Source organism: Chenopodium quinoa, unplaced genomic scaffold (genome assembly GCF_001683475.1).
Source record: "Chenopodium quinoa cultivar QQ74 unplaced genomic scaffold, ASM168347v1, whole genome shotgun sequence".
NCBI lineage: Eukaryota > Viridiplantae > Streptophyta > Magnoliopsida > Caryophyllales > Amaranthaceae > Chenopodium > Chenopodium quinoa.
The window spans coordinates 2,347,232-2,369,451 of NW_018743787.1; the positions used below are offsets into that span (position 1 = coordinate 2,347,232).

A 22,220-nucleotide genomic window follows, 5' to 3' on the forward strand; every position below is an offset into this window, starting at 1 on the left:
TTTATTTTAAAAAGTTTCAAATTATTTTGGGTGGAAAATTATTTTATTACATTATGGTTTTTATGAACCATCATTCTATAGTTCATGTGAATACAAATAAGCCTAGTCCATTTATTCCTTAATTGGCCCATTATTTTTTATGAAGCCCAATATTCCTACTTACCCTACTACTCTATCTCCTATTAATACCCCATAAATCCCCAAAAATTTTCCCACACAAAACGTTAACCTTATTTTTCTTTCTCCTTCAATTTTATTTCTATTATTTCCTTTTTCCTTTATTTTTTTTCTTTCTTTCTTTTTCTTTTCTTTCTTTCTTTCTTTTTCTTTTCTTTCTTTTCCTTTCCCCTTTCCTCCTTTTATACGTGAGCCATGCTCATTAATTCTACCTGCTACTGCTACTGTTCACCGCCAGCCGCTGTCGGTCGCCGGAACGCCGGCCATCTGACCCCCGGCGCCGCTGCCACCTTGCCGGCAGCCGCCCCCTTTTCTCCTTCCTCCTTTGTTTCATTATTTTGCTTAATGTTATTAAATTGTGTTTGGGTTTTGATTTTGTAGTATAAATATTATATTTTTAGTATCAAAATCATATTTTTGATGTTTTAAACTAATAATTCCAGATTATAATTGTTATAATTTTCAGATTTTAAAAATTTAAAACCTAGGGTTCTAATTATTGAAATTGGGATTTTAGGGTTCTTATGAGCAATTAAATTGGGGCTTTTGTATCTATTCAATTTCTAAAAATAATTAAGCATAAAAACACGTTTTAAAGGAAGTTTTAAGGAGTTTTAATAAAAGTTATATTGCTGGAAATTAGTTTGGGTATTAATTTGTGATTATTGGTTGTTTTCTAGGAAGTGATTATTCCCTAGGAAACTTTTAATAATTGATTAAAAGTAGCACAAAGGATTGTTTATACGAGGTACGTACATGTCTACTTCGCTGTAAGTAGTATCATGTTTTGGTACCAAAAGAAAAGAACTTAGTTTCATGTTTAGAGAACACTTGGATGAAAATTGTTTGGTTATACATTTAATTAATTCATGTGCTTATGTTTATGAGACATGTTTTGGTGAATTGATTATGTTTGTATGGAATTATGGATGCAAGCACGTTGAATTATATTGGATTAATTGTTTGTATGGGATGCTGATTGCGTGCTTTTGTGTATGTTTTCTTTTGGTCATGGCCTTCGCCTTCCAATGACCTTGTGATGATCCAATTATTACACTTGTATTATTGGGAAGCAGTATTGCAAGGTTAGCTTGATGATGTGAAGTTCGGGGATTTGACATACGCATTGTCAAGGGATTGGTGTGATTGAGAGTATTCGATTCTTGTGTTGAACTTATTTATGCTTTGCTACTCCGTTTATGTTTTGGATTTTCATTACTGGTTTGGTTTTAAATAAGGGCCTTTATGGTTCCAATTTGTAAGCTTTGACTTATTGGTTTTCTAAATTATATTATTTTAAGATTTAAGTTGGATTTCCGCTGCGATACTTTGATAAAGCCTTATCGTTTTAACACGTGGCGGTAACATGCCAATGGTTCTCCTCTATTTTATTTAAATTAAGTGGCTTGGAAAAGGGAGAATTATTGGGATGTTACACCTATCATTTAAGCCCTAGTATAAAAGCCCTATATCAAAATTGTATAAAAGCCGTCACCTACCTCTCTCCCTCCTCTTATTCATTTTTCATCTTACCCTAAATGGTTTAATTAATGGTGCCGCGTGTCAACACGACACGACACGAGACGACACGACACGAGACACGACCCTTGACCCGGCTCCGGGAAAGTGTCAACTCGGGGATCGGAAAAGTGTCTGAAATAGGTGATAAACAAGATTTGTAATTTAAAATTTTAGGGTTTAATTCAAAATTTTACCAAAATTTCGTGAATTGCTAATTTACAAGACACATGTAGACAACAAAAGTATAGGGCTTTTGGTTGCCTGAAAATTCCGATTTCACTTATGTATTTTCCGGCTCATTGAACAGATCGCCGGCGACGACGAGTTGTGGTGGCTGGTTGTTGAATGAATGAACAAAGAATGAAAGAAGTGTTAGCAAAAATAAATGACATGCTGCCTTTGAAATTTGAAAGAGAAAAGAGAGGGGATTAAGTTTGATTTTGCATGCATCTGAATATCTGATTTAATGGAGGAAAGAGAAGATAGAAAGAGAAGATAGAAGAGAAGAGAAGATAGAAAGAGTAGAATACGTAGAAAGAGAAAGGAACAAAAGAAGACAAAAAAGTGTATTGGAATTTGGAATTCCCTATGTAGTACTGACTCCATATTATTATTTTTTTATTTTTTTGAGAAAAATGTCCCCTATGTATTATTAAGTGTGAAACATTAAAAATTTAAAACGTTGTTTTTCAAAAACAAAAAAAAAATAAAAAATAAAAAAATTATTATGTTCATTTTTAACTGTCGGATTAAATTTTTTGGACACTTTATACAGTAGTCGTATCCTAAATATTAGTCAAGAAACTCCCTTGAGGTGTTGGACACGACACTTTGTCTGAGTAACCCTGTGGTATTAATATAAGTATTTGTAATTTTGTATTAAATAGTCTAGACATCAAGTAACTATTAAGCTTACTTTGAAAGACAGAGTACCCTGTTCCATAATTGGTTGGTTCCGGCTCCCAATTTGTAGGAACCTGGTTCCAGTTCCTATTTTTAGGAACCTTTTGCAACAGGTTTCGGTTCCGGGTCCTTACAGAGTACCCTGCTATGCTCACCCGGTCACCCCTATTATTTACTCACCTCGTGCTTTGCAAGCTTTACTTATTTCTTTCGCTAATGTTTTTTCAATTTCTCATACCTTAATATTTTTACTAGCATGTTTATCCTCTCCTTCTAATCCCTTTACAACTCTTTTAAAACTCTCGTAAATTTTATTTGTATACTCTTTCTGTTTTTCACTTTACACACTTCTCTAACTTTTATTCAATTGATTATTTTGCTATGCTCTTTTTCCTTTTCGGACGGTTCCTTAAGAAGATTCATGTGCCAACCCCAAATCATTTTGGGCCTAAGGCTTTGTTGTTGATGTTGTTGTAAACAAACAAATCTGAAGTATGCACGACAAAGAGGCCTGGATCTAATAAAAAAACAAAAAACAAAAACAACTGAAAACCAGCATCAAGTCAGAATCTTGTAATCCCTCAGCACCACTATAAAGTTTCTATTCAGAATAACAGAATGGAGGATACTGTTAAGAAAGAGGAGTTTGATTAATTTCAGGAAAAAACAGCAATAACAAAAGGATATTCAAACTTCGACAGGTTTGATTCTCACCTATTTTAACAATCTAAAAGCAAACATAAACTCTCATCAATACTCAAGATGAATTTCCACCCTCTAATATTCCCTATAATAGTGCTTCCCCTCTAGATAACTACCTACCTATTTCATCAAGCAAACTATATTATAACACCACTACGTAAGTAACCCCCCCACCCCACTCCACCTTGTTTTGTTGCTTATCACAACCTAACTCCAAACTTTCACCCTGTCCTTTCCTTAAGGTAGATATTAGTTTGCATTTGACTCCCGGCCTAGGCAACAATGATCCACATCCCACTTGTCGCTACACAAAACCGAGATAATACATCAGCTTGACATGAAACTACCCAGCAGTAAGCTTTTATCTTTTCTTTCAATGGTTGAGCCATGAACATTAGTTATGAGACTTCCATGGAATGATATCAAGAGTAGGATGGGTTTGGTGCTGGAATCTGGTGAGTTGGGAGGCATAATAAAAACAATTTCTGTACAAAAGGTTAGATATGGTTATGAACTGTTGTAATGTCCAGATGAAGTTCTTAGTGCTTGCTGTTGGGATTGCAATAGGATGAATGAGGCTAAACTGAGGTAAAGAGGTGGATAGGTGCTGGAGTTGGAGTTTTGTGGGCTGAGAACGGGTGAGAAGGTCGGGTTTAATAATGTTGGAGTTGTAAGGTGAAGGATGGAAATATGGGGGTTGAAAGTTTTAGGCATTGGGCATCAACCTAGTGGGGCTCATGCCCTCTCTTTATGGGCTTAGATGAGCTACTAATCAAGGGATTAATGTTTAATATATTTGTGGGGTTATCCAAACTTGTGTTGGGTTTATAGGTGAGGTGAGGATTGAAATAAATGGGTAAGAGAATGTCCACAATCCCTTGCTTTACATCTACAGATAAATGAGTTGTCATTCAGATCCTTTCCCAATTTAATTGCAAGCTCCTTATCCAACCTCAAGGTGTGTGATCAAATTACCCTTAATAATGTCCGCAGAACTATTCTCTAGGGCAGCAACAAAGTCGATGTTATCCCTGTCACTTCCTTAAAGCATCACTAATTTTTTCTTCATCATGATACAATTTCTGACAGAGACATCACGGCCATCACCGCAGTAACCTTCAATGATAAATTGATAACACCCAGACCATCATCATACCCACTATCATTGGCAGTTCAGCACTTGATTCACCAAACCATCAGAACCATGCCCCACCAGATGCACAAACCATTGACTGTCCTGAGTGGACGAATTACCCTCTTTTGATTGCTTATTCCTCCACCCATGGAAAGGAATGTAATTTTACCCGCAAGCCTCCAGGTCCCGCCAACTAAATAATAGCTGTTTTTCTTATTTCACTCTTCAAAATACCAAGCATGCATATGTGCTAGACATGCAAAAGCAATGACCTTGTTGCCAAGACAGTGAAAAAAAAAAAGTTAACAATAAACACTATGTTTGGTTCAACTTATTTTATCTGAAGCACAACAAAAGTGCACCACAAAAATGAGTTAATAATGGATATTGGGAAAAAATGAGTTAACAAAAAACACTATAAAATCCAACATTTACCCAATTAAAACTATTTTTGGCTCAAACTTATTTTGTCTAAAACTGCATCCCAAAAAAAAAAGACAAAAACATACACTGTTTGTTCCGATGCATTTTATCCACATCATCTATATAAAATTGCACAAAAGATACCCCTGGACTTATTTCTTCAACTTTTTTTTTTTATTTTGACAAAACAAAATGATAAAGACTAATGATCTAATGTGATGTGTGGTTTGGACCAAACACCACATTAAATTGCAGCTTGCAGAGCAGTTTAACTCCAAAAAATTTTAGAAACAGCATAAAAACCACAAAACTATAATCGGCTAAAATTCTCAAACCACTAAACTATTTGGTTTGTAGTTTGGACTGCACTCTGAACAGCCCCAAGCAGTTCATCAGAATCAAAGTACCATAACATTATAAGGACTAAGAAACTATAATGGTTCTAGCTCCTTATTTACTTGACATCAAAAAGAACCCAGTTGCAAAAAGCATATGCTAAATTGCTAATATCATATCTGGCCAACCATATTATAGAACTAGTCTTATGAAGAATTCTTCCACCATTAAATAATCACAAAAGTTCTCTCCAACAAATTATAGCTATGTTTCATTATCCACTCCCATCTTTACTCCTACATCTCCTCTGAGTCTTCATCTTCTCCATTCTACCCTACCACCGTGCCGTACCAGTACCAAATCAGCAACTCCTACCCCATACCCTATATTGTCATCAACTGAAAACTCATCCTTTCCCACAGCTCCGACAACCAAATTCACGTGTATAACCAATCTAAGCTTCTTTGCTTATGACATAGCTTGAGTAAATCAGCAAAATAAAGTACTTGGGAGGTCGGAATTGACAAGAGGTTACGGATCAATACCCAAATTCAACCACCAAGCATAGTTCATTATTTCTTATCGATTGTATTTTCTCTATCGATTCAAAGTTTTGTCAAGTTTTCTCATCTAGTTGCTAATTTGATGGGTTTTGCTTTGTAGTTCTTGTTCTTTCATATATTTTGAGTGGCTTTTTATTTTAGAATTGGTTTGAAATGCTACTATAATCTTTGCCATGTTTTTATTAACATTATTTTTTAATTAGATGTTGGATTCAATTGTGGTAGGTTCCCAATCCCTCTTTAAATTGTTGGATGTTAGAGGTATTGTGGTGGTTTTAGGGCAATGAAATTTAAGTGATTGTGGTAGTATGGTATTGGTGGTGGTGGTGGCGGGTGGGTGATGTAACAGTGGTAATAGTCATGATATCTATGGCCATGCTTCCCAAAATGACAGTGGGTGCTTGGTGTTGAGTACCAAGGGAAAAACTGTATTTTTGACATTCTCTCTCCATTTCCTTAACATATTATCCATTCAGAGATGGTATGACTATTTATGAACAGAAGACGTATAAAATATATGCACTTGCTCAGAAAGGGCACAAAACCAAGCAAAAAAAAATAAAATTATATGAATGTAAAAACAAACAGCAATAAACATGCCATAAGTTTGCAATCAAAACTTAAGTTTTTCCACGCCGAAATTAGAAAAAAAAAAAAAAAAAAAAAAAAAAAAAAAAAAAAAAAAAAACTTAACGTCTTCATAATAGGGTACTTACTTGTAAACGGTCTTCTATTGCAGTCACAGCAAGAATTTCAAGGTCATGTTCAATTAATTGGCACACTTCGGCTATCCGCCACTGCAAATCAATGTATATTATATTCAAGGAAAACAAGATATTGTTATATAATCATATAGATAATGGTGAGATGTAGAGTTACCTCCCTATCAACCAAAGTACTACTAGCCTCCTTAAACATCAAAGACCATTCACGATATTCATCCTCCTTAAGCTCACGATATGCCAAACATAAAGTCCGTAATCCCAGTTGAGCATAATGTTCAACAGCTTCGGTAAATGTCCGTATATGTTGACCTAGTTTCAGAAAGCAAGCACTCAATAAAGTGGCAAAAGGAATATCATGTCTATAATAAAAACAGCAAAAACTACCGTGTTAATCCTGTGAAGGCACATCTCTTGACTACAGAACCAAGGCCCACACTAGCAAGTATGATGCACATCATCATCAGAAATAAAAACTTCATATCAAAATAGGTCAAAGAAAAAAAACGGCATTTAAGTTGGGTGACATTATGAAGAAGAATTTTGAGAGGTTTTAAGACAAAATAACTCACTTCAACACCAAGGAAATTTTTAAATTTTTAACAGGTGGCGATTACACCACACTAAAAATTATTAACAATTATTTCGTGTACAGACATGAGAGATACTGAAGTTGAGAAGAAAAAAACATTATTCAAATATTTGAGAATATATATTGAGAGAGAGAGATTAGAATCCAGGTACTTGTCTTTTCATCACTCCCTTTCTTGGTCTGTTTATCAACTTAATCTAATTGAAAAGACTAGGTCAAAACTTTATATAACAAACTCGTTTTAGTAAACGCCTACTATAATGCTCCATGTTCCACACAATTTTCCATGTCAACCATCTCAAAAACCATTAAAAAAAAACACTGCATTCACAAACACACCAAACATCACTCGATACCGTATCTTTAATATAAGTGTTATGTGAACCATCTCTACAACTTTGACAGGCTAAATTAATTGTCCCTCTCAAAGGATCATGAGATTCTATAGCATGATTTCCAATAAAAAGATCAAGACCTCCCCCCCTCTAGTTTTCGCCACTCCAAAATAAAATAATAAAATAAAATATATTAAAAGAAGAGGACCTATTATTAAACCCACTGAGGCCCCCTTAGTTTTTGCCACTCCAAAATAAAATAATAAAATAAAATATATTAAAAGAAGAGGACCTATTATTAAAGCCACTGAGGCATGATCTTGGATGGTCCAAATGGGAACAGCCTTACCCCTACTATTCAAAAAAGAAAACCAAGGAAGGTTTTTTACCAGTATTTGCACAAGGGAAAATTGCTTCATCAGCCCCTTTCGACAATAGCATAATCTTCCCATTCTGATAATCTCTCACGACAACTGACATTCTCTTCCTATCAGAGGTGAACTCCAGTACGTCCAGTAGTTCATATTGTATCAATGACCCATTGCAATTGATCTCTGGAAAAAAAAAATTCAAATTATGAGCCTTGCAGATATATAAACACCTGACATGTACTTATATAGATAAGACAGAAACAGAATGATACCAAGAACATTTGCAGCCTTATTGATTAGAACCATATGCAGTTGAGCAGCAGCATGAACTAGTGCCTCTTCATCCTGAGATTGTGACTTATACACAACATCTCCCCTTTTACTGAAGATTGAGAAAGACAAAAACGGACAACACAGAACTTTACCATAAGATCAAACGCAAACCTCAGCAGTACAAATCATACAAAAGGAAAGAGCCTAATTAATGTGACATTCAATTCAAATATAAAGGTCACCTCTTTGTTGGTATAACTGTATTACATATTGCCATAACAGTTAGAGATCTGATGATATCTGAAGAGCCACTGGAAACAGCATCGAGAAGTGCAGCATCTGTAAAATATATATAAAGAATTAAGAGCCAGCACACAAACCCCAAACAAATTTATACACGATCAAACCAGGCTTCCCATGTAGTTTAACAGGTTTAGGAATATTGAAGAAGCATTTACCATGAGGACAACTGGTGTAATCACAGAATTATAGAGGAAACATTTATAGGTAAAAATAGGTCTGATATTTAAACATCCAAGGAATAAGCAGTAAGTCTATTGTGTTTTATTATCATGGCATACATGTGCTGCTTCACACATTACAGAATTGGCAGTTGTGAGAATACAATTCAAATAACAGCTGCACCCAAATAAATTATATTTAAATACACAATAAACCAAAACATAAGGCTATACCCCTTTCCCCTCTTCCACACCAACTGTAGTCAAGTAATGCAGGGACGACAGGAAGATCTTTTTCCTAGAAAACCAAAAATCTATTTCTTTAAACCTCTGATTGGAAAAATGGCAATTGTTCCGCTAATTCAACAGCTATAACTTAGGCCAGATTCCTTATCCTTTACTTGCACAAAATTAAAACACTGCTAGGACGATCAGGCAATCAGTAACCAGTTAAACAACAGTATATGGTAATCCACCAACCTTAACAACACATGGATTCTGCGGCCTAGACTCAACACCAAGTACTAAAGAGCTTAATTAGCCCTCAAGTGATCCTCATACACAAGAATCCTCAACCTCGCTGAGTTTTATAACATTCTGTGAATTCACTCAGTTTTTCAAAGATATGAAATTGCCTCATCATTTCCCACAAAAGGCCTCTTGCTAAAAAAAACAATCATATTCTCTTACTTGCAGTCACTCATCTTAAAAAACCTATATACTTCCGTTGTTCAAAATTAGTTGACATGTATCCCTTTTTGGGAATTTTCTTTTTGGTTGAAATGTTTCTATTTTAGGTAGGTTTTAAAAAGTTCAATTCCTATTTCAAAATTTCTAATGTTTTATAAGTTGATAAGTAATTGTCAGAGGAGATGTTTTTCATTAATAAGACCTAAAGAAAGTAAACAGACCTGGGCCACCTGGCAACTGTAGAAGCCAGAATAAAAAATCTCAAACAAATCATTCGTCATTTATTTATTGATTATCCCAGGAAAGCCAGTTTCAGATTTTAACAAAGGAATACTCTGAAAAGATATATTTTGACAACACCCATATAGTACCTGTGAATGCATGCCAATACGAAATTTGAAGACCTAATGCAATACAGATGAAACTGAAACAGCAAATTACAGATAACAGCATCACAAATTCCTTGCCAAAAACAAACCTTTCAAGGCATCCCCATTCTCACTCCCGTAGAAAACTCCACCAATGCAGCATTTCTTGAAGACCATTTTGTTCTCGGTTAAGGTGCCAGTTTTATCAGTCAAAATATATTCAACTTGTCCCAAGTCTTCACTAATTGCTGTACTGCAAAAGAAAAATACAATTATATCCTTCCACATTCATTGTTTATTGGACTTATAGAAGCAAAGAATCATATCTTACTTTGCTGCATGAGAAGGGACACCAGTTTCTTGGTCAAACATTTCAAGATCCCAGTCAATAAACTTAGCATATAAACTCTTTACCAGATCAAGAGATACCTGCCAAAATCAAAGTATACAAACTTCACATATAAGACGCACTGCAGAGTTATACATAACTAATTATTATTGTTTCAACAACAGTATACATGTTCATCAGTCCAAAGCCAGTATACATGTCCGTCTAACTCCAAAACCAGAATACATGCTCATCTAGCTCAAATTAGAGTACATATCAGAGTTTTGTACGTTTTCAGATACAGACATCTACACGACCAAAACTTCTGTTATTAGTATGTCATTTTCTACGGATATACCTGTCAATGAACAGGTTTCTCATAGTATCTCCATATAATCCTCATCACTACTTCAGTTACAGATCTAAAACTTCGAAATAAACCAAAGGACAGTTAACAGTACCAGATACTCATTCTATATGGCCCAGTTTTACTTGATGCCCACTTATTGAAAGTAACAGTAAATAGGAAGAGAATGGCATACTCTAGGACTTGAACATAATCAAGAACCCACCTAACCATTAAAAATTACTTTCAATTGAAAAGGCAGTCAGTTTTTAAAATGTGAACCAGGCAATAACCCCCAGCCACTTAAAATGAAACTTGAATATTGAGTGCATCTGTGCAAAGGCTTATTCCTATTTTGTGATACAGAAAATAAACTAGACAGACACCAACGGGATTTCACATTGTCACCCATATACAGAGGAAAGATAAAGATTGAAGGACTCATTCAATCAAGCTATTGTGAAAACATTTATCTAAGTAAGCAAAAAATGCCAAGTGTCACTCAGAACTTAATACTTGACAACAGCTACATAAAAACTTCAAAGAAAGGAACCATGACATGCAAACAGCAGAGGACAGAAAAACAGCAATAAGAATGAAATGGTTTATAATATCACTAGGAGAAGCAATGTAGAAGGAAACAAAGAGGAAAGATAAATTAGAAGCAGAGAGCTCCAAGCAATCCCTGAACAGAGCACGCCAATATGATACATATAAGGAGACACGGGAAAGAAACGAAGGGGATGATAAGTTTGAAAAATAAAGGAAAAAAGCCACAAGGGTAAGCGAAACAAAAAATGACGCACGCAGACAATTGAAAAGGGTATCAAAGAAACATGCTAACTCACAAAAGCAAGTTCGTTCAAACTTACAGGGGAGGTAAAATAAGCTGCCTACCTTTATTGAAATGGGAATCATTATGGAACATAGCAGCTCAAACCGTAACGGGATAATCAGCAGTTCATACCATGGGCTCTCCTTGGGATATAAAACATACCATTGCTGCCAGAGAAAGGAGAAGAAAGGAGAAATATTAGGCAGGCACTAATTTTCACAACATTTTTCCAACTTATATAGACACAAACAAACAGTTAATTAACTTATACAACATTTGCAAGCAGAAGCAGACCTTTCTTGCTTCACTATCCTTCCAGACATTTCCAGCTACACCAAGAACAGTCACAACCACTATCTGGAAAACAAATATTGCCCCAGTCAACTTGTCAATCATAGCATCAACAGCAGTTAACTTGGGCTCAGGGATCCCCCGGCTCATTCCAAGCTTGGTTTCATTGCCTGGACATAGAAAATGGGGGAAATGTCAAGTAAAAAAATACAGCAGCTTCAATGTATCTTTTCAAAATCTCAAGCCGTCACTAGAAAGTAGAAACATTGCACCAAATATTTGAAAATCACAAATTTTAATTTTCTCCACATGATGGCAAAGAATTTAGATAATCAACATCACCTAATGGCCTTATGCTTGATATTGATCTATTGTAGTTCACATGTTGTTCACATGATATCAACCAAAGATTCAGCATCAATTGTTGATGTAACTTTTAGAATAATAATCCATTACCCAATACTGGTTGAAGTTTACAAAAGACACCTGAGTCTCAAAATTGGTTTTAAATTGCATGTACAAACTTATTAAATTTTTGTCCTTGTAACTAGGGGTGTTAATAAGCCTAACAAGTTCGAAAACTTTTAAAGCTCACCTTGAAAATTTTCACGAGTTGAGCAAAACAAAGCTTAGCTCAAAAACCTTTGAGTAAACCCAAAATGTTAATTTACTATTATTTACTATTGTTATTGTATCGCACTTCATGCGTTCTTTTTTACTTGACGCTTGCCAATGCATAAATTTAATTGTCAATATCTTCAATTCTATATTATATGTAAAAATTAAAACAATCATATAACATGATAGGATATTTTGAGATGATTCAAACAAGATCTCACGTGACTGTTTTTCTAATGTATAAATCACAAAAGTCAAAGGCGCATGTGTGAATAGCGTAAAAGTCAAAATGGTAAAGTAAAAATGAACGGAAAAAAAGTATATAATAAAATCTAACTGGAATCTTTTGTTAAAAGTTGGACCATATTGATGGAAGATCAACAAGATTATAGCCCGAAGAAGTTATAATTTTTAAAATCAAGTTTTAATTTTTAAAATCAAACAAGAACTCACATGACTGTTTTTCTAATGTATAAATCACAAAAGTCAAAGGCGCATGTGTGAATAGCGTAAAAGTCAAAATGGTAAAGTAAAAACGAACGGAAAAAAGTATATAATAAAATCTAAGTGAAATAATCATGCATAAAACTTTTAAGCAGACATGGAGTCAGGAAGGAACTCTCAAAAAAATAAAAAGAAAACAAAAAATAAAAAGGAACTCTCAGATCCTTTGACTATCAAATATAACTCCCTTTCTTCGTCATCTCCAATCAAGATTACGAATTACCTAGTTAACTTAGAGATATTAGCGGTTCTACAGTATTTTAAACATTTTTTCCCCTCTCTCCTATAGCTAGATTTCATCGTGTTCATTAAGTCAAAAACTTACCACTTGCATAATGCCTGATTCTATTTGTAGTTCTGTACTGCCTTGCACCAGCAAGAATTCACTGTACTGGGAGCGGCTTGAGTTAAAAAGGGGCAACACCTCTGACTCTCAAAGTGTCGTAGACTGTGTGCCTAGGCATGCTTTTGAAACTCTTTTTTCTTTTAAGTGAAAATACCATCAGCAAACCTACCATGTCACCCGTGCAGTATAGGCAAGAGCTAAATCCATCACACAGCCACAGACGCACTTTAATGAATTACAAATATTTTTGTCCACAAATCAAGGTGCAACTCCATATAAAGCACTTGACTCTACCTATAGGCTATACAACAGCATCAAGAAACATATCTGACAAAACAAGCTTTCCTCAAAGATCTTTTGTTCAGTCGGTGACAAGTAAATGTGTAGCTACAAGATCCTAAATGAAACTCTAATATCCATTCAATTTTAAGAGGGAGGAAGGCTATGTTTGGTAACTAGCTTATTTGACCAACATTAGCTTATTGACTATTAAATAAGCTAATTCAAGGTGTTTGGTAGGAAGCTTATTCAATGAGCTTATTCCACTAAATAAGCTCTTTTTCAAAAGCTCCTTTTAGGAGCTTTTTCAATTAGCTTATTCAATTCTTATAGTGAAATGACACTTATACCCCCATTTAATTTAAAATCCTATATGAACTATCTACCCCACAATTAGCTTTTTGGTCATTTAACATTATCATTCAGCTTTAACCAATCAGCTGTTCACCAAACATTTTCATACAATCAGCTAATAAAATAAGCAGTCAAATCAACTAACACCATCAGCTTCAGCTTTCAACTTTTCCTCAAACACGGCCAAAAGCAAAATTGCACATCAACATTAAGAAGGAATGGTATGCTGAACACAACGTCAGTCATACAGCCGAACAGTACAAATCATCAGAGGGATAATTGTTTCAAACTCCCACACCCGCTCTCTTCGCTTCTGTTCCCCTCTCCAACTCAGACTTAAACTCTACGTGACTACCTGAGTTACCAAGCCAATCACCCATTTCAAACCAGGACTAAGCAATGACCACACACTTACACTTACTCTTCACAAGGAACTAGTTATAGCAGTAAAAAATACCTTCTCATATTGATAGAGCAAGTGAGAGTAACGGGGGTAACAAATGATAAAGAAGGTAATAAAAGACGTAAGCGAAAATCTTATAACACATGATTTTTCTATGTTCTGGAGAGCAAGACTTTAAGAAGCAAATAAATCTCCATGAGACAGGATAGCTGATTTTGTGCTCGTATCAGGTAGACTATAGACTTGTAGAGAACTACATCAGCGAAGAAATTCTTCGTTTAACCCCACAGCCCATATAAATTTGCATAAACATAGACAAGGATTGCTTGTCGGCAAAGAATACACAAATAGTTTTTTGCAAGAAAGTATAGATAATCAGATCATCTTCTGTTTGTTGAATAACAAAGTAGGACTGAGGACTGACCAGTGTAAACTGCAACTCCGCAAGCCCATTCTGTATTCCTCAGATAGCATGACTGAAGAATTGTGTTATCAATTGTTAAAGGGCATAAATCGTTGTCAATGAATGGAGGAAATAATCTGAGATTTGCATCAAATCTCATAATATCTTTATCCGGATTAGGGCACTCAATGACCCCCTGCAAATGGTAGAAAATGAATAACATTAATTATGATGTGATTTCCATCTAAAAGTTAAAGGCATAGCTACACTAAATAGGAGATCATGCCTTTATCTTTTGTAGTAGTTCAAAGTCTATGCCCATGCAAGCTGAGGGAATGACTCTTCTCTTCAAATCAGTTTCGCCATCCAATGCAGCAGTCTGTAGTTTTGTTGAGTCAAGGAAAAGGCATCGTAGTTACAAACTTACAATATCAAAGCTATCCTAACCTTATTAATAAATCTGAACATGATATAACACAAGCACTATGATTACTTCTCTTATACATGGATGGGACTCCTTATATAACAAATTTATATATATAAAAATAAATAAATAAATAAAGAAAAAATAAAAAAATTGCAAAAAACCACCTTTTATAAGAAAATTTTTGCAAGAAACCACCTTATAAAATTTTTTTTTGCAATGACATACCTTAATCAGAATTTTTTTCTCGCAATAACACACCTTAATCAAAAATTTTTTTTTGCAATGACACACCTTTGGTCGAAAAAGAGGGTTTGACCCTGTCTTCCGGCGTTGACCCGACCACGTGCGAGACACGTGATCTCTTAAAACCACTCTCCAACTACGCCAACCACCAAAACTGCCTTATCCACCCAACCACCACCGAAACCACTCTCCCTAGTGGCGTTTTGGTGGGTGGTGTTGTTGGAGAGTGGTTTTAAGAGGTCACTTGCCTCGTACGTGGTCCGGTCAACGCGGGAAACAAGGTTAAACCCTCTTTCCCGGCCAAAGGTGTGACATTGCAATGAAATTTTTTATTAAGGTGTGTCATTGCAAAAAAAAAAAAATTATAAGGTGGTTTCTTGCAAAAAGTTGCTTATAAAAAAAGGTGGTTTTTTGCAAAATTTCCAAAATAAAAAAAGAGCATTTCAAAGTAAATGGGCTGACTGACAATTATGGACTTATCAGTAAGTATAAGACACCACTTCAGATTCAATTCACTATTGTAAATTTGTGTTTAGGTACACAATACCTTAATGATTTAGGTAATCCCTTAATAATTTAGGAAATCCCTTAATAATTCAGATTCAATTAAGGATCACTACAAACTAATTCCATTTTTAATTATACATAGTAATATTATTTGGTTTGTGCAATCCCTTTGACACCCAAGGATGTTTTTGTAGTTTTACACACATTGCTTTCTACTCGATTTCTGGATCTATTATGTTCAGGTAGACCTTCAGAATAGTTTTTCGGTTGTCAAAGGGAGTACAAAATTTGGGCTGTTCCAAGTCTGAAACAAAGTAGATTTATATTATGTCAATCACTATTGATTCACTGCAAAATTGATTCACTATTTGGATTTGTTTAATATTACAAATTGGTTCATATTACAAAGACAAGCTTCTTTAATAATCAACTTCACACATTGATTTATTCTTATTCATTGAAAACAAAAAGAATATAAAGTCATAGTAATAATTGTAATAATGTAATTTAAACAAACAACTTGAGTGTGTGAATAGATCAACAAATCACCTCCACATAACATGTTCCTTGCGGATCAGAAGAACCAAGCAAAACAAGATCACATGGAACTTCATCATTTTCACAAAGCCACACAAGATTGCCCACATGAATATCTTGAGATTGAATCTGAAAAAATAAAGTTGCAACACGGAAAACATCAAATATCAAGTGCAATATATCATACTATCTATTAAAGGAGATCTTAACATGTTTGTAGACTTAGTCACAATGACTTATAAGTTATTGTTTCTCATCAATCATAAAAGCCATTTTGCAATACCCAATTATCCTTCTATTCATAGTTGTTTTGCCTCTTCTAAGGCTCAAGACAAAGATAGCTTAAAGTTAATCGTCTCAAATTTTGTCCCTGATGGTTGTTAGCAAGAAGATTTCTTTAGCTTAAGGTCTGTTAGTAGAACAAGCTGAAATTGTGAAACCGATAAGCTGCTCAAATCGGTGACTTTTGGTGAAATATATTTTGGTGAATTGTGAAAGAAATAGCCAAAAGCTGAAATATACTTGGAACAATAGTTAACAGCAAACATTGGGTGAAGTTAACAGATTTTGAGAAGCCATCTCATTAATTGACAAGCCAGCTAAAATGAGGAAAACTGACTTGAAAACGTAAGTTAGTTGAACTTATAATCTATCAGAACAGAAATGCTTACCAAATAAGACATCAAGTTGAAAAGAAATTATTTGGGGTGAAATACTTGCCGAATATGTTACATAAAATTGTTAGTTAGCTATACTGCTATAGCCTATAGGATTCATAGGAATGTCACATGAGTATGAACCCAAAACGAAATGCTAATACAACACATGCCCCCATAAAGTAACCAAAGAAAACTCCACAATCCTATCATTACTCTCCAGCCAAACAAGTGAACTACCCCTTGCGTCTTTCAAACTTCATAAACTAACTGTGTACGGGATCGGAACTAAGGGAGTGTTTGGTGTGTGGGAATTAGAGAGGAGATTAGGAAGCTTGGTCCCAATTTGTAACAAATCCAGCAATGGGATCATAAGAAGGAGGGGGGGAGGGTTGAGAACAGAAATTCCTAGTTCCCAGAAATTAAAACCCAGGGGGGCTGGTAATATGGAATGAGAATCGAGAGGGGAGTTGAAATGATTAAATTGTCATACAAGAATAGGAAGAGGAAGAAATGTTGGAAAAGGTATGTAATCTTGTAATTTATCCCCATAATCAATTTCTAATCCTCATCCTACTCTAATTCCCAAACTCTCATTCCCACATACCAAACACCGCTTGAACAGCAAAACAGGTTATCCAATATAAACCCTATTAAAGCAAGTAGTCTTCTAAAACTTGAAATGTTACATGATTACTATGTCTATATTCATGTATAGCTAAGGATGTTGGATGTTGTTTATTCTAGCACTTAGGTTGCATTACCTAATACTCTAATAGGTATTAAATCCAGAACCACTAGGCTCCTAGAGTCCCAGCATAATTAGAACATGCTGCATAATTAGAACCACTAGGCTCCTAGCCTCATTGTCCTTTTATCCCTTGTAGCTAGAGAAAAATCTGTAATTGTAAAAGAGTATACAACTGAGATAGAACTAAGTATGATACTAAAATTCTAGAATTCCATACATCTGAACAAAATATTTTAGACAAAGCGCCAAAAGCATGGGTACATGTGGCTAGAAAAAACCTTAATCCCACAAAAGACTGGTTCAGTTGATATAATATTCCTGACTAGCCACAACAACCAAAACATAATAATGGAATCCCAGCCCATAATTAAGCCTCCCATGATGTCTTATAAACTCAAATAGAAAAGTACAAGTTTACAAGGACTAAAGCTAGGTGTCTGGGACAACCCACTCTTCAACATTTAAGGTCAATTCCAACTAAAAACTAGCTTTTGCAATGTAAAACAAAGGACTAATCATAACCCTTAAGCACATAAATAAAGGAACGACACTTCATTTGATCATTGAAAAAACACTATAAAAATCGAAGTAAGGTTCTTTATCATCAATCTCCAAGGTAATAAATATCTTTATTTGCTAAAGAACATTGGGCTTCCAAAACCTACAGGTGAAAGGTGAGAGCGAGGACTTCTCCATAAGATTTATTATGTTGCATCTACTATAACTCTCCTATCTAGAAAATATCGATGGTGAATCTGAACATATCTCAGTCTAGGTCATTTTTAATTAATTGTATATTCAGAAATTTTAGAGGAATAATATTGACATCCTCTACCCCAAAAGAAAGGGAAAAGCGATGATGCAAGAGTGGTTAACCATGGGTTCAAATAGATGATGCAAGTGAAGAGAAAGAGTAAGCTCCCATCAAAACATTCCCAATTCCAAAAATAAATATGACCTCAATTCCACACCATAATTCTTGCCAACTAAAAAATTTATAAATAAATAAATTACAAAAAAAAAAAAAAAAAAAAAAAAAAAAAAAAAAAAAAGAAACTCAATGAAAGACACAAAAATTCAAGGCCAAAGTCTGAAGAGTGAACAACTGCAACAGCAGCACAATAAATCCTCTAAATCTAATAAATTTTACATTTATATAGACTTAAAAACCTGAATTAAACCCAATTGTCAATTTTAACTATATATTTCTAGATGCCAGCAACCTAGTTTTACCAAAACAATTTAAATGACAGGTAAACTTTTACTTAATTCAACTTTCTGTGTGCTAGTGGCTTTTAGCCAGCTATACTGGAGAATCTCTAGAGAGGAAAATAGCTACGCAAATATATGAAGTAATGAAATTCATACATGCTTTCTAATGCCATTCCTAACAACCCACACTTCTTTCTCGTTTGCATTTTTGTCAGAAAGAAATCGATTGTAATCATCCCATGCTTCTTTTGTTGCTGAAACTGCAAATATAAATATAAGTGGACCCCAGGTACTGGCAGGATTAACAGGGGTGATGAGTGGCCATAATTGAAGACAAGCAATCAACAGAAAGTACTGGTTCATAAATCGGCTGCAATAAAAAGAAGATACAATCATGTCAGCAAACAACCAGAACAGCAGAACCTAAGCTGGCCAGTTTCATCTTTAAGTACAAAAGAACACCTTACATTCACAATTGATTTAAAGGTGCATATTGATGTATGCAGCTGAGAAAATAAACAGATTCCATGAACTAAAGCATAATAAAAAGAGCTAAATAATAGATTATGTCACCTCATAGTAATGTAAATTGAGTTCATTTTACTGAGGCGCATAAGAAGGTGTCCACATACGCAGGGAATTTTATGATGAATTAATTAGAATTTTGATAATTTCTAAAAGATAGCTCTGTGTATACAGTTTTGACATAGTTCACATATACTGACATATATAAAACTTTTTAAGATTCTTTTATTCAATAAAAGTTAAATGCTTGAACTTAAGCTCTGAAGGTGAATGGTACTAAACCCAAAACTTGTTCATGGGTATTATTATATTAATCCATATGCATTTTAAATCAAAGAGACTCACCAATTAGCCCAATAAATAATGGGGACAAGTGAAAAAGAAGAGAGATAACAGCCATCTCCTCCCATTACCAATAAATTGGATAGGTACCAATCTAAGTTTCATATTGATATTTGGTAGCAATACATAGATCTGATAGATGCCAATCATAATGGTTGAGGATAGTATAGAACTCCAGATACTTTCTTGCAGCGTGGTAAATGTATTTGAGATACAGACATGTCCCCCACCATGTCTATAAATACTTTCTCATAGTTGTAGATTATTTCAAAAGAACTTGGTTTTTTAAGCATGATAATAGCATTCCAAGTTCAAGTGAAATGGAAGGAAGTTATAAGTAATAGGAATGTTCATTATTCAATTTAAAACCGAAATCCAATCCAATCCAATCCAAACCGAATTATCAATTTGGATCACTTCAAATCATATTAGATCAGATTGAAACTTTTTTGAAACTTCAGATTTTTGGAATGGGTCATATTGAACCTAATTGGAATTGAATATCTTTCTAAAGTATCACCAACTAATAATGTTTTTAATGATGGTTCCATAAAAAATAGATTGGCAAAGACATAGATGAAGCTTAGCCAATAATAAGATAATAAAACCAAAGAGAATGAAGTAGTAAATAATGATAAAAGAGGGATACAATGTGAATGCTCCAATAAAGTCTAAAATATCGTGTGCTTGACCTTATTTGTTTATTTATGTCTGAAAAACTAGTTAGTAGTATATTGAACTATTGCTTTACTTTTATTTGTAACATACAATTAAATTAATTTAAAATGTTAGTTTTTTGGGATTTATTATCGTGCGTGGTACTGGACATAAACTAGTTTATATTTATCTCTAAACTCTTTTATCTCTCACTCGGGACTTACACTTCATTAAACCATTGCACACGATCCAATTACATAAGAACATTTTCGTGGACACATAACTTTCTTTCCCGATTAACTTTTCACATGTCAGGTATCTTCTTCGACACTTTCCTTTTTTGTCATTTCTCCCTACATGTTAGAATAGTCCAAAATGTTTAAGTTTTACACTTACAGTTAAATAATCAACTTTTCTATTAATCCAAAATAATCTTGTAATTCTACTCTCAAATACTTCATAATAGAAGATCATTGAATCAAATTTACAGTTTTACTTGTCTTTCTTAAATGCCTGACCGCCCAATCCATAAGCCTAGTATCTAGTATACATATAATTCAGTTCTGCTTGGAAGTGTAGTGCTGGACGCCTGGACACACTCATGCTACTGCTGTTAATATGCGACAAAGTTTGTAATGACTTATGAATTTGTAGTTTCTTAAATCAAAATAGTTCTCAGTGATAAATCTAATTATAGCATGTATAGCAATGTGACATTATCACATTAATAGTATTCTTCAAATACATACCTTCACATAACCAACAACAAATGAGGCAACGAAAGTGAGAAGTCTACTAAAGAAAATTACAAAGGAAAATTGAAAACGTAAGCACTTACAAAATTACAGTCAATAATATTGGCAACAAAATATCAACCAAAGAGAGTTGATAATAATGTCAAAGTTAATACCTACTTAAGCACATCATTGAGAATGCAAGAACAAACAGCTTCGAAATACAAAACCCCACAAATTAGGAAAAAAAAAAAAACATCACCTGAACTGTTCCAATAAGTTCTTTGGGAGGAAGTTGAGCAATGTGTATTTCCGATTCGATACACGATTATCACAGTAAAGTTCATGCACAGATTCATCATCATTTATATAAACGTAGCGCTTCATCATGTTCTGTAATCATAAAATCATACGAACCACATCAATAGCCATACCCAAGCGAACATTACAGGTTTATACAGAAAAAGTTCATCGTTCAACCCTAACATTAAAGGTTCTACAACACATTATCAACCAAATTTGATTCAATTATCAAATCAAGCTCGAAATATCACATAATTCAATTCAATTTGAAATCTAAATTACTATACTGACAATTAAATTCAATTCAATTCAATTAGATCAACGATTAAACCTAGATTGTGAAATTGAAATGATGATTACATACAGAAACAACAATTTACCTCAAAAGCTGCTTCAATGGAGAATAGAAATATTAAAAGAAGCTGCTTCAATGGAAGATATTAATATTAGAAGGCGACTCAAGTCACTCAACGGAGAGCGTGGAGCGCGCTTAAATGGGAAACTGAGGAAGAGAGAGACGGAGATGGAAGAAGACAGGTACGTTCCACAGTTTTTTGTTTTGTTTTTTTTTTTTTTAATTTTTTATTTATCCATTAAAGTGGCTTGTACACTTTATAAATGTATCTATACTATCTATTTATCTATACTATATATTAAAAGGCGTCTCTAATCAAGGATACACGCCACGTGGCACACCTCTCTTATATTAGAAAGATGCCACGTCACCAAGAAGAATTCGAACATATCTATCTATACTATATATTAAAAGGCGTCCCTAATCAAGGATACACGCCACGTGGCACACCTCTCTTATATTAAAAAGATGCCACGTCATCAAGAAGAATTCGAACATATCAACTTTAAAAACGTTTATGTCAAGAATTGAACTCAAGTTCATTAGAAAATGGATAAGAAATCATATCATCTTTGGTATCTAATACGTTTATTTAGGGCTTGTTTGGCATCAGTTTTGGTTTTCAGTTTCCTTTTTTTTAAAACCAAAAACTAAAAACAGGAAACAAGAAAAAGGTGTTTCCACTTTTCTGT

At 34.3% G+C, this 22,220-nt stretch overlaps 1 protein-coding gene across 2 annotated transcripts in view; it reads right to left on the reverse strand.

Moving 5' to 3' along the window:
• The window catches only part of LOC110684922 (phospholipid-transporting ATPase 2-like), a 31,659-nt gene extending 9,767 nt beyond the window's left edge, over positions 1–21,892 (reverse strand). Inside the window, exons 1-15 of one of the 2 annotated variants that reach the window (XR_002503890.1) lie at positions 21,554–21,892; positions 21,133–21,263; positions 18,769–18,982; positions 16,006–16,122; positions 14,566–14,658; positions 14,301–14,475; positions 11,376–11,542; positions 11,144–11,248; positions 9,904–10,001; positions 9,683–9,825; positions 8,296–8,392; positions 8,053–8,162; positions 7,799–7,963; positions 6,640–6,794; positions 6,477–6,557 (exon numbers count right to left, since the gene is read on the reverse strand). Coding sequence is in view for 1 of the 2 variants with exons in the window: in XM_021861357.1 (XP_021717049.1) it covers positions 6,477–6,557; positions 6,640–6,794; positions 7,799–7,963; positions 8,053–8,162; positions 8,296–8,392; positions 9,683–9,825; positions 9,904–10,001; positions 11,144–11,248; positions 11,376–11,542; positions 14,301–14,475; positions 14,566–14,658; positions 16,006–16,122; positions 18,769–18,982; positions 21,133–21,260 (1,848 nt within the window). In the remaining variant the exon portion in view is untranslated. The remainder of the gene's footprint in view (positions 1–6,476; positions 6,558–6,639; positions 6,795–7,798; positions 7,964–8,052; positions 8,163–8,295; positions 8,393–9,682; positions 9,826–9,903; positions 10,002–11,143; positions 11,249–11,375; positions 11,543–14,300; positions 14,476–14,565; positions 14,659–16,005; positions 16,123–18,768; positions 18,983–21,132; positions 21,264–21,553) is intronic. The other variant, XM_021861357.1, reaches the window with a different exon arrangement.
• Positions 21,893–22,220: the final 328 nt, after the last annotated feature.